The sequence below is a fragment of the Tauraco erythrolophus genome, chromosome 11, assembly GCF_009769465.1.
Source record: "Tauraco erythrolophus isolate bTauEry1 chromosome 11, bTauEry1.pri, whole genome shotgun sequence".
Taxonomy (NCBI): domain Eukaryota; kingdom Metazoa; phylum Chordata; class Aves; order Musophagiformes; family Musophagidae; genus Tauraco; species Tauraco erythrolophus.
Window position 1 is genome coordinate 6,636,801 of NC_141475.1, and position 13,545 is coordinate 6,650,345.

Here is a 13,545-nt window from a genome sequence, read left to right on the forward strand (position 1 = left end):
CCAGGAATGCCTTGAGACCTGGACTGTCCTAGAGGCCAGCTCTAATACCCTAATAAGAGAGATCAGTAATCTTCTCTTATGTTTCAGTGGGCTCTGGATCAGGTCACAATATGCACAGAAACATCAGGGAAGCTAGATCCAAAACCTAAAATTGATGTCACCAGTTGAACAATTGAACAACCAGTGCCCGGGCCCAGATCTGCTTCTGTGCCCTCCACTGCCATGGAGGCAAAAAGGGAAAGAAAACTACCCATTTTGGCACAGGAGCTTTGCGGTGTGGAGAACCTCAGATCAGAACTGCCAGTACTCTGTCTGGGCAGAGATACATTCTCACTTACCTTCTGCCTCCTGAAGTTACAGGCCACATTGTAAGATAAGGACAATCAAATCAAAACCATCTCCTGCATGTCACAAGACTTTTGATCCTTGATCTGTGGACTCAAAGAGAGCAAAACCTCCCTGTACAGTGAACATAAATCTGCAGACCTCTCAGAAGCAGACCACGCATGTCCAGAAGTTCAGCAGCTACAGGCTGAAGAACCTCACTCCAGCAGATTGCTCTCGACAGCATTATTTCCAGCAGCCTTCAAACAGCTCTATACAGTGCCAGAGGATAAGGTTGGAGAAGGGTGGAAACGTTGCACAAAAAGCAATTTCACTCAAGCAACAAACAACAGTGACATGGGTATCATCACCGAGTGCTCTCCAGGAGAGGCTGCAGGCCAGTCCTGAGAACAGCTTTCATGTTAGGCCATGAAGCCAGTCGTCTGGGCAATGTTTTGAGCTCGTTTGTCCCTTTGGTGTACCAATTTACTTATCCTGAGCACACTAACGAGTAAGACACACAGCAGCGGAGGGAAACAGGGTCTGGTTGAGATATTTACTTTACATGCAAATCGCAAAGGTCAGTCTGAACCTGGGCACTAGGGGCATAGAGTAGTCCTTAAACCTGTCACTTCTGGTAGTGGCACAGCAAATCAAACTGCTGCAGCACAAACAGTCTTTTTAGGACTAATAGACTGAGAGAATAGGACATCAGAGATCTGATCTCCTCTGCTGAGCTCAGAAGATTCAGTGCAGACTGATGTCTAGTCATAGGATGATACAGATACCATTTGACTGTTTGGAGAGCAAAGTTCACCAGTAATGACACCCTGTCAGCTAGCCTGAGACCCAGAGGCAACTGTCCCAGGCACCTACCTACAGCACACAAGTGACAGGAAAGACTGCAAAAGCTCCCTCACTGACAGAGTCCATCATTGACACCAGAAACCCAAATACGAAGTTTTATACAAAACAGGGCAGCATTTTGAACACAGAGGTAAAACACTGGCTGCTTCATCAATCTATTATCAACTCCAGGTATTTAGTGCACCATGCAGATGTGCGTGGGCACTGATAGCACTGGGCTTCCTAACATCACCTGGTCAACCAATCCTCATGCCAAAGCTGTGGCACCTCAACCATTAGTAAAGTTCACCCTGTTCAAACTATGCTAGTGCTGTCCCCATCCCTCTTCACATGACTGTCAAAGTTCTCGAGTGCCTGATCCAGTGCTGTGAGCCCCGTATGTGCCGTGTTCATCATCCACTCTCACTTGGCCTATTCTAATGATATAGCGGCCTATAGGAAACCACATGTTGCCTACAGCAATAACGCTGGATGATAAACTCTATATAATTAGACAAAAATAATCACATTTCTCACATGAGACTCAGCGATTACAGAACATTTCCCAAAATATCCAATAGAGCCCCTTGGAAAAAGGACTGAAAACGCAAATGGCAGAAATTGGAAGAGAAGGACAAGAGTGGAAAGCAATTTGCCAAGAGGATTAGGATTTTGTAAGTGAAGAATCAGTCTTGGTAAGAGGGGAATTAACTAACAGAAAATAGAGCTGCAGAAAATATCCTTTATGGACCTGGAAGTTCAGAAGCAAGTGCTGGGAGCACCAGACGAGATAAAGAATATTTACAAACCATCATATCCCCAGACCAGAAACAGTTCAGCTCACGTGGCTGACTAAACACGGTTATGTGAGCCAAAGACAAGTAACCAAACTGCTGTTACAAGAACACTGACAGTTCTGCTGCAAAGCTCCATCTTTTCTGACACTTTGCTTCACTGCCCTGTCTTGCTCCAGGTTCTTTTTCCTGGAGGTTTTTATCTAATGTGGAAGAAGTTGTCTGTGGGATAAGGTGCATCCAGGTCAGCCAGGAGACTGTAGAAAGCTGACTTCACAGCATGGGGCAGCTGTCAACTCTCTCCTGCCCAGGAGCTGGCAGCAGAGCCTCTACAGCTGGTAGAAACGAGCTGAAACCACAAGCCACCCAGTAGCATCACCTCAGGTGTTACCTGTCTAGCAGATGTTTTTCAAAACTAGATTGCAGTTTAGCACTCATTCTGAAGAGCCATCAGGAAACATAAATATCAAGACAATTATTAGAAATTCCTGGGTTTTGCACATCTCTATTATTAAAATAAGAAGGTTTTTCTTTTTTTAACAGGGACATCTAGAACTGTCAATAACTCACTGTCCTCACAAATTTAGCCTACTTTGCTTTTTCACATATGAACCTTATACCAGAGCACACTACAAACTATAAAACCACATGTGCACAGCTGTCAGTATTACTAATTACCAAAAGCACAATGTGTAGCCAAGGGAAATTTAATTTGCTAAAAGAAGAAAAAAAAAAAAGGCAGAAAAAACATAGCTCAGAAGAAGCATTCAGCTAAAAGAAATGAACTCACAACTTAATGCTCTTAAAATTTTCAGTACAAAAGTTTACATTACCCTATGTTAGCTTTCAGTTTATTCTTGTATCAAAGATATAAATGGGGAAAATCGTGAGATTGTAAAGTAGCAATAAGGAAAGAAATATGTACTTTTCCCTGATATTTTAATACTTTCATTTTTGTCACCATCCCTCTCCCCTTCCACCTGCAGGTTTTACCCAAAATGGGTGAATACCCACAAGAAGGGAAGACTGGCATTAGAGAACTGAGAGCTGGGCTCCAGCTTCCCAAATAACACCAAGAAGCAAGAATACTTTGAGCCACTGCGCATCATAGCTTTTGCTCTTTGCTCTTTATAAAATATCTGTTACATACATCAGATAAACTGAAGCCAAAATTCCAATCCTGTCTGTATAGTGCATACCATATTACATATATTGCACCCCGACAGCCTACAACCTAGTACGGCAAACCATTTCATCTTTTAAAATAAATAGCAGGTATTTACAAGCTATTCACAACCTCCAAGGAACTCTCCTTACACTTCTCTGTAGGTTCATAATTATTCCTGCTAAGTTAGCTTTATCTGTGTTGTTTTTCTTTCCTAGAACATTGCTCTGATACGACTCCCAACTAAGATCCAACCCTCATCTGCATGTCTGTGTTTCATAAGGGCCCCTCAAACATTAAGCATGTGCAGCAAAGTTAAGCCTAAAGGATTTCCTCACTGCTCCAATACCCTGAAGAAACATTACAAAAACCTAGCTCTGCCAATATACTCGTTATGTTTGTGAGATTCTTCTCCTACTTCCAAGAAACAGTATGCCAAGGCAAAAAGGTTTTATGCGAAAATGCAGTATTATTGTAAATCCTTAAATGTTGTTTTCATGCATTTGGATACTAGCTGGCACGACCCGACACTCTGTAATTAGAGAGAGGGAAAGGTATGAGGAAATTCAGCTGCTGCAAGCTAAGTTTTACAGCCAGGTGAACCTTCGCACCTTTCAGTCTCTCCAGACTGTATTTCTCAACCTGTCTAGAAGCCGGCAATACAGTCTGATTTCTCTTAGTGACACGTTTTCTTTTAATTCTGTACAATCTGTAGAGGCTGTTAAAGAGCTGAGGCCAAAAACCTGGCTTGCTCACACCTCAGTTGTTTAAACACTGTACTACTCGTACTGCATGCCTTATTTAGATGCCCCGAATCACAGTTATGAAGGCTGAATAATGTTAGAATACACAACATTCTTAAACTTGCCAAAACAGCCCTAAAAAATCTCTAGTTTCTATTGTTCTCTTTTGCTCCAATTAAATGCAAATCTGTCCTGCCCTGCAAGTCTCTAAATAACACTAAGCAGTATTAAATTCAGTTCAGCATCTCTTTTAATTGTAGAACCCTGTTAAGCAGCACTTACGTTTTTATCACCTTGAGTTTCTTCATGGTGGGATGTGAGGCATTCCCAAAGACTGCCACAAGAAGAAACAAGAACTTGAACAGGATCCTCCATGATAGCTCACTACAAGGAACTTCCTGGTGAAGAAATGGAAAAACATCTACTGTTTATTTGATTTTAGGCAAGGAGAGCAGACAACTCCAGTCATAATCATTTATCTTAAGTAGTACATATATAGCTGTTCCAGTAGATACAAAAAGTAATGTGTATATTTATCACTTGTTTTTTCCAAACAGATCTACCCAAAACATATCTAAACTGTATCATTACAGTGCATTGTTTATCTTCCTTCCCTCCAAACATGCCCTCTTCATCAATCCTTTAGTGTCATCAGTATTAGGAACACATAAGGCAATTCGGACAGTGTCACCTCCAGACACGTGACACTCTCCCTTGGTGGATGCAATCCTGTGTACCGGAATTACACTTGGCCCCACCACAACACAGCTGGAAAACTCTTCTGCGATAGATGGTGAGGAAATCTTTAGCCTGAAGGGTCCATTTATGAAAAATGACAGAAAGTCAGTTCTGGCCGAGGCATTTCTGAGCAAGGAAAAAAAGAAAAACCAAAAAGCGCACCTTACTTTTTTTGTGTAAACCAGCATGTCCGGTATGAGACAAAAAAATCCTTGCCTTTATATTTTGTTGTGAATACAACATACTTACCAAAATCTAATTATATGTTGGCTGTATAACTCAGGGTTCTGTGATGGTGGTTTTTTAACTAGAAGTGAGTCAACAAATATCTTTAAACAGGAAGCAAACCAGTCGTCTTATGAAATAGGTGATTTCCTTCAAAGAATAAAATATATATTGAAGTGTTCCTCTCCCTCCTCCTTGTAACTTCTTCCTGTGTTTTGACTTTTTGGATACCTTGACCTGCCTCTAGTCACATGGGATTTAAATTGAACCTACCCAGGTACACTTGTAAATACAGATTACATACACTGGGAACAAGTGTATGGACTCTTTGCAAGTCCAATGTGCTTAGATCAAGGTGAACACTGATTTAATGAGATAACATGAAAAAGAATACGGTTATTTTTTCCTCATTATGATACCAACCATCAACTTGAATTACAATATACTGAAAAGCTAAAAGAAACAGCTTTAAAACAGCCTTACAAAGGCCAAAACCTTTGGAGGAATAAGCACAGATATAGCATGAGAAATAATCAAAACAATGACAGAAAATAAAGATACTGAGCCCAATAAGATGGCACCAGCTCAAGTGAACAGCTATGTAAGCAAAACAATATGGACATGAAAATTATTCAACGAAGCAGTCAGCAAAGGTCTAGAAAAAAGGGAGGGGAAAAAAAGGGTAGTAGCAAAAAGAAAGCTGATGAAGTTACCGGCTAGGAATGACTTGGCAGGCCACAAACAGAAGCAAACTTACAGAAAGCAGCTTTGTCTACAACCTGCTCCCATGGGCTCCGAGGGCAACTTTCACTCTGGTTGCTAGAGATGGAAGCTCATAAGGCAGATCCTGCTCATCAACTCTGTGGGGAAAACAAGTTTTAAGATGTCAACGCAACATTCCTTGCCGTGCCTTTCCATGCCAAGGCCATTTCATCCAAACACCCAATCAAGCATCTAACTTGATCACTCTTCACTAAAATTTGCAATTTGTTTGACAACAAGTATAAATTACTCTTGTCCTTTATAAACTGTGATCTTACTGTCAGTGAGGGAGAAAAATACCAACATTTTATATAAAGGTTCAAACAGGTTAGTCTCTAGAGAGGGCTACAAAAGACCAAACATTTTTGTCTGCAAGGTAAGTATGTTCCTGTCAGGAATGTTTGTTGCTAAACAAAACCATCTGAAGAACCTGCATCAAAACTGCCTGCATGTTTTTTTTTTTGTTTGTTTAAACGTAACACACTCTCTTGACTTTGCTACCCAGGGGTGTTACCTACAGAAAACAGACAGAGGCAGACAGCTTCAAAGGCAAAGAGACCACAGGATTTCCTAAAGAAAGAGTTACCAATCACACACACTTTCGGCTCCTGAAATTCAGAGAAGGGAAGGGTCAAAAATTATTGAGGACTCACTTCCACTAATACTATCAGGTCCCATCTCCAGAAGCGATGCAGGAAACAGCACCTCCTCTCTTTGCCCTTGGTCATGCAAAAAAGGAGCAGAATCAGCAAATAATGCTACAAATAGGCAAACAGGCTACCAATAGTTGATTACATCTCTTACACAGCACTTTGTCTTAATTTCTTAAAAATATTTTTGCAAGCTGAAGTTTTTAATGATTTAAAATTATTTCACATTTAAAAGTAAGAAAGCTCAACCCCTCTAAGACAATAAAGCAGAACAGTCACACATCCACAAGAAACTCATCCTCTTCAGTAACACAGTAAAGAACACACGTTTTTCTTCAAAATTTTATTTCAATTTAAATTATGGGGCCAGCCAGATTTTTTGGATAAGAAACGCATTTTCCTCACAAGAAATGAAATGCTACCACGGAAGTAGAATTACAATTGTATACATCTCTTATTTAAAAAAAAAAAAAAAGGCAAAACAAAAAAAAGAGCTCACATTTAAATAACTTTTAGTAATACCCTTAAGCCTTCAAGCAGGTAAGAAACCACTTCCAGAACAATAGTTTTTTAATATGAAGAGCACGTCAAATGAGCTTTAATTTAAATACAACTTCTTTTCGAAAGTCAACATTCAAATGTTTCCACATACTAAAAAAGTCACCATAGCCATTGTTTCCAAGGCCCAATACAGAGTAACCTCTATCCCAGTCCAAATGTTTTCACTTCTTTACATACAAAAATCTTTAGCACGTCTACATTTTCCTAAAGAGGAAGCCTTACATGTCATGGTGAGTAACTTGGCAAATAATGTTTTCCTCCACTCAGCTATGATAAACCAAAATACACATTGTTAGTACTGAACTATAATACCACCTCATGGCCAACTCTGCCTGCCTGCGCGAGTGATCTTCCGTAGGAGTAAGCTACTTCCCTTCCTGTAGGCAAAATGAATCAGTTTGTAAAGGACAGGTTAAGAACCTTTAAAAGACCAATTATAATGTTAAAAGCAGTTTTAAACAACTGAGCAAAACCACTCAATTTTCTGGAGCTATCTGACTTCCCTGGTGAAGGCTTATGAATCAGCTTGAACATCACTTAGGAGTTTCATCTTGCTGACTGCAAAGTATTTTAATTAGGAAGAGGACAGGAAGCAACACACATTTTCTATAGCAGTCTCGATCAGATTCAGCCATGCAGAATTTGAACTTTCAGACTCCAATTCACAAGTTTGCTTGGTTGTGATCTTAGCGTTACTATATGATGGATAGATACAATTTTAATAACATCATTTAGCAATATTTAGTAGATTCCTTTCGTATGGTCACAGTAACAAAAACATGGTGCAAAATCAGTTGGGTTTTTTGTTTTTATAAATACTGATAGTTTGCAGCATTAAAGAACAAAATTAACAAAATGAAATCATTTTGTTACCCTAGGACATTTATGAAATTTTTTCTTGAAGTCAGAGGGAATTAAATCATTCACTTTCACAACTACTATATTGAGTTATTTACTGTAAGAAAGAAATGATGCACTGCAGGCTCTCAAACAGTAAGAGGAATCGATATTAATTTAGCACAATCTTTGCCATTTGCAGAGCTGGCGAGCACAATGCTAGTTTAATTGAATAAGGCCAATATTATCCAGTAATAATGTAGTATAAAGGGTTCCAGTTCTCTATTTCAGCCTATCCTAATTGACGGCACCCCATTAGATAAGTGAATACAAGGAATTTGCTAGGGTTTTTTTTTTTCTTTTTAATGCTGCAGTACTTAAGATTGTTAAATCAGCGTTTCCAAGTGATCCGAAGTATTCAATTACATATGAGCATTCGTTTTGCAAAACTCAATATTAGGTAATAGTTACAGACTAATACAATAACATTCCTCTGCTGTACAAATTAAATCATATTTTAAAGAAATGAGCAGCCTAGGAGTTATATACAAAAGAAATCAGCAAGCATTGTTGAAATGAAATGCAAAATGTCACTGCTAGGTCTACTGTCTGAAATATCTTTAAAGTAAAATTAACAAAAATCCTTAGAACATATTTCCAAGTTTACAAGTCAATTCTCAGAAAAATCAAATCATGTCAAAAAAAAAATCTATAAAGCAGTGAAAGGCATATATACATTTTCCTTATGAACCTTGAGATTTCACTCTTTTAAAAGTTGCTAAGTTTCAGTATCAGTTTATTTGCAAGACAACGGTTTTTCCCAATAAGCTCACATCTTAGATACATTTCCCCTTTGATTACAAATAAAGCACTGCACATTTTTTTTTTTTTAATCAAGGCATATAATCTTATGCTATGGTGCCAGGTATGCACAGGTCACATTGTGCTCATATCTCAAACAAGGTAAGTGCAAACATACAGATTTATTCGGATTTGCAAGCATGCAACCTGTTACTTAACTACATTTAATACCTTCTCTCCTAAACCAAACTATATCTATATGTTTGCTTTCATGAACCTAGAATCTTTCTTTTCAGGACTCCTAAAACAAGCAGTGTCTTTGAATTCTGAAATGACACAAATATCAAGAAAGTCCACATTGTGCAAGAAAGCAGCAGCTATGTTTTTCAACTTGGACTAAAAAAGAAAAAAGAAAAACAAAAACCGTTCACTGAACAGCAGATTAGCAGTAATGTTCCTCATGAATCGATAAGAGTGCCTGATGCTGAATATCTAACAGCAAATGCTGAATTTGGGTTTAATATTTTAAGGGTTTATTGGAGATTAAGCTTCTTGCTGTGCTGGTCTCTTCAAATCCCTGATCTGTTTAACTAAATAGGTCTTCTCATCATTAAATTGTTCATCCTCGGTCCTGTCATTCTGAAACTTGCTGAGGAACTCAATAAGTTTGGTCTGGTTCTTTAGAAGGATGTCTAATATAGGCTGTGTCTTGTTAGGATTGGCTACAAACACCTGCAAGAGAATAAAAAGCATTTAGCATAATAGTAGGAAACAGAAGCTTAAGTTAAAAAACAAACCTACCCAACAAAACAGTGACGACGGTTAACTTCAAATGTTTTAATTATTCCAGAAAAAACAATGGAGCAAATGCAAGTTTTAAAGAAAATGGAGTCATTTTCTTTTAATTTGAACAGAAGCTGAACACCATTACCAAAGTAAATTCGATTTGTGGGAGGTGATCAGCCACAACATCTTCTGCAGAAGCCACTGAAGGCATCTCACAGTTAAATTCTGTAGCAAATGCATGGCTTCATATTATATACAGCACCAGATGGGTATCTTAAAGGTCACTGAAAACTTTTATACCTCACATCATATCACCAAGTTCTTAGCTATTTGCTTGTCTGCTGCAGAGTCAGAAGCTATCTGTTATAATGTGCAAACTACAATTTAGGCTTTGAAATTTAGGTGACTTGACTAAAATAGTGCTACCCTTCATAATGAAAACACTTTTGAACTCCAAGATGTGTCATCATTTCACATGAAATCATGCATTCCTCCTTATCTTACTGCACTTCATCTTTCTTAATTCCAAAATTTTCTAAGACAGATTAGACTGACAATCATGCGCAAGTCCCTCAGTAGTTTCCAAACAATTTTCAAAAGATACAAAGATAGCTGTTTGTAAAGATGGATCATAATAAAGACAAATACCAGCTCTCTCTTTATTCAAAGACTTAGCAGACATTAAACTATGCTTCATTTAGGCTCAGCTAAGCAGTTTAATCAACTAAACTTCTGGTGGGTTCTTTTGTTGTTTGTTTTATTGTGAGGTTTTTTTAAACATACCTTAAACACATGAAAGGCCTCAAACTGAATGTTACGACTCTTGTCTCGTAGAAGGTTCATCATTAGTTTGAGATTTTCAGGTTTACTGATGTACTTCGTCATAATTGTGAAGTTGTGTCTGTCCAATAACAATTCACCAAGAAGCTAAAAATGGAAAACATGCTCAAATGAAAAACTAAATGACATTGGACATAAGAAACAGCTTTTTTGTAAATGCTTTCAAATACACTGTGCAGTTGACACCAGTCTATAAATATAGTAACAACAGAACTCAAATGAGCTGAATTTCTAAGTGCAGGGTGCATTTTCCTCATGTCAATGATGCAGTTTCTCCTTTTTCCCAATATGAAAAATCACCTTTTGTTCCCCGCCTTGTTATGAACTGGAATTGAAAAAAGTCTTTTTAATTCTTTTTCTCCTACGATTTCATTTTTTTTTTCATTTATATAGAAGCTATACATCACCAATAAGAATACGTTTAAAAAAAAGTCTGTACTTCAAATGATAATTTATTTACACTTCATTTGCTAACATCTTTGTCCAGAAGGGAGTAAAAGGATATTGCCTACAAGTGCCACCCTACACGTTATGTATTGGATTTACGTTCGCTATTTCTGACCTACTTGAATTTAAGACTGGTATTGGTCTAGTGACATCCTGTGAATCTATTAAGTTATTTAAATGAGTCCAGATTTGTTGAAGGAAAAAAAAAAAAAAACACAAAAATAAGCACACTTGCATGCAGCCATTTCCACATAGGGAGAAAAACGACGAGGTGTATGCTGGACACAAAACAATGGAAGGACTGGACTAAAGAAAACTAGCTGATCTCAAGAATTAAAACATATGAAAAAGAAAACACCCTCCAAGGCAGTTACTGAAGCCATTTCAATTAAAGTCAACGCACCTTGAAGTTAAAGGGATTCTCTAACTTTGCATTTAAGAAGAAAATAAAACTGTCTTACCTTAAGTGACTGTCTCTTTGTCACATAATTTTCTGAATGAAGTAACTTCTCATATTCACTGAAGAACTAAACACAGAATAAAGAGAAGGGTCAGGAACTTTCCAAGTGTCATATGCACTCTTCTTCCAAATGATTAAAACAAACTGGAGGAGATGCAAATCCATAACAAAAATGTAAACAAAATCTGAAGTCTCAGTAGATTCCTTTAAGTCACTACTGTTTAAACATTGTATATGCTTTCAAAAAACATTATTTACTCTTTTAGGAGCCTTTAATGTTTAGATCGCAATGTAGTGGAAGTAGTTATATCATTATTTCTTAAACTATAATAGTTCATTAATTTTGGCAGTCCCGAGCAAGTGAAGGAGGGCTATCTTGTAGTGTTTGGTTGTTTTGGCTTAACACAGACAAAAGAAAAAGACAAGGAAATGGTTCCCTCTAGCGGAGAAAAATCTGGTGTTCACACAACTAGATTGCTGCTGCCTTCTCTTGTTTTTACACCTTTCTTCATTCAACACAAGGTTTTGATCTTAATCTTACTGCTCAGCAGAAATTACTGTAAGTTCAATTGGTTTAATACTGCATGTATATTTCCAAAATTGAGGCTAAACAAGGTATGAAAATACTGACTTTTTTCAGCAATAGAAAATTCTGAATATTAAACGTATCTGCTCACCCTATCATAATGTTGTTCCAAAAATTCTGCACTTAGCAACTTGTGTCTTGTAAGTAAATCCTGTAAGAGAGCACAAACCCAACATTTTCATTAAAATATTTAAACAATACATGTATACACTCATTAAACAGTTAGTACACGTAAGACGCCCAATAGAAAACTTTGCTATTTTGTTAAACAAAGACATTTAGGACATGAATGCACTTACAGAACATTGCTAAGGATCTTGGCATCACTTAGGAAAGGTCTGCTATGTGTTATGTTAATTCACGCAGGTAAATAGCCTGTGGAACTACCACTGATGAATGCCATTTGGGGATCAAGGCTATGCTCTGCACAGAACTACACACAACCAAGGTCGAGACCCACTAGTTAACACTGATGAATATTATACTTATAGTCCCATATACTCAGATGGTTTTGGCCTCAAAAAAATTTCCCCAGACAAAGCATCAGTATCTGCGGAGAAGGGATTTGGAGAAGTACTGAGACGACTCAATATGAGTTAGCTGCAGGAAGTCTCGTTTATTGCGCAGTTCTTATTGCTTATATAGACAGTATTTGCCAATAATCCTGAGACCACACCTTTTCCACACCATTATTGGATGATACATATGCTTGTCATATTTAACAGCTTATTTCAAACAGGTACCCGCCTAGCGAAGCTCTGCTCTAAGCAAACACTACTCCCTTATCATACTGCATAGTTTTCTTATCCTTAACTTCAAGGGCATTCAGCCCTTGAGGCCTAACTTTAGAGCTCCAGTCCTTATTTACACAGGATTTTCTTCGTGCAGTCTCTTCAAGGATCTGCACTCCGACAAATCCCCCTTTCTTTTCTTGCACGAAGAAAACCCTGTGCACGAGACCGTCAACCCCAGTTACTAGCATGTTGTTTTGGTACAGCCTTGCAAAGCAGTTTCTAGCATACTACTTCCCTTTCTGAGGCCTTTACTATTTCCGCTATATCCAAGATTCCACTGAGCAGGAGGGTGTCAGTCGGCAGGGTCATCGCAGAGAAGAGAGGCAGGCACGGCACCTTCAGGGCGTCCCCTGTTTATCCACACAGTGTGCTCTGCAGCCTCTTTCCGCTCCGCTCTGAGCCATCCCTTTTACACCCTCAGCAGAGTCTATGACAAAGGCACTGACACGGCGTTGCCGCACGCGTGGCCAGTGCGTGCAACAAGGCTGCCCAGTATGTGCTCTGCTGGCCAACAGCGGATTTTGCAAATCGCAACATGTTGTTCAATAACAATCCTCCTAGCTTCTCTTTTCAAAGTTACGTGCTCACAACTAAGTCTAGTTTGTAATTCTTTGTCATTAATTTGGTACCAGTCAATGCTTTTCCTTCCAGTAGCTACGGGTGGAATCCATACACCTTCCGATCGGAGAAAAGACACAAAGCATATATACAAGCAACTTTCACACACGTAATATACTAAATCATAAGAAACATAAAGACAGTTTACATATCAATATACAATCCTCTACCACAATTCTCCCCGAATGCTCTCCAAGCCATTGCAATTGTTTGTGGATGGACTCACCATGGTCACTTAGATTAAAACAACACATGTTTGTGTAACGTGGTTGTTGCTGGCACTACCTACAAATTTTATCCTAATAAATTTAACTCTTGTGGGGAAATATACGGAAGACTGCCCTTTTTTTTTTTTTTTTTTTTTTTTTTTTTTTTTTTTTTTTTTTTTTTTTTAGGTATTTGTTTTGATGTTAAATGAATTCATTCAATAACCACTTGTCCCATAGGTGAATGAGGGATACTGGTAGTGTGCGTCACTCCCCAATCCTGTAAAAAGGCACCATACTGGATCACTGTCTGTCCCGATTTTCTTTGGTACTCCCATGGTTTTCTTCAGTGTGAGCAGTAG

The 13,545-nt window shown here is 38.3% G+C and overlaps 1 protein-coding gene across 2 annotated transcripts in view; it reads right to left on the bottom strand.

The window, feature by feature from the left end:
* Window positions 1-6,606: 6,606 nt before the first annotated feature.
* Window positions 6,607-13,545, bottom strand: part of CAB39 (calcium binding protein 39) — a 49,720-nt gene continuing 42,781 nt past the window's right edge. For both annotated transcript variants that reach the window (XM_086618098.1, XM_086618099.1), the window contains 4 exons: window positions 11,657-11,716; window positions 10,981-11,046; window positions 10,016-10,159; window positions 6,607-9,178 (listed from right to left, as the gene is read on the bottom strand). In XM_086618098.1, the coding sequence (XP_086474224.1) occupies window positions 8,990-9,178; window positions 10,016-10,159; window positions 10,981-11,046; window positions 11,657-11,716 (459 nt within the window). In that variant the 3' untranslated portion in view covers window positions 6,607-8,989. The remainder of the gene's footprint in view (window positions 9,179-10,015; window positions 10,160-10,980; window positions 11,047-11,656; window positions 11,717-13,545) is intronic.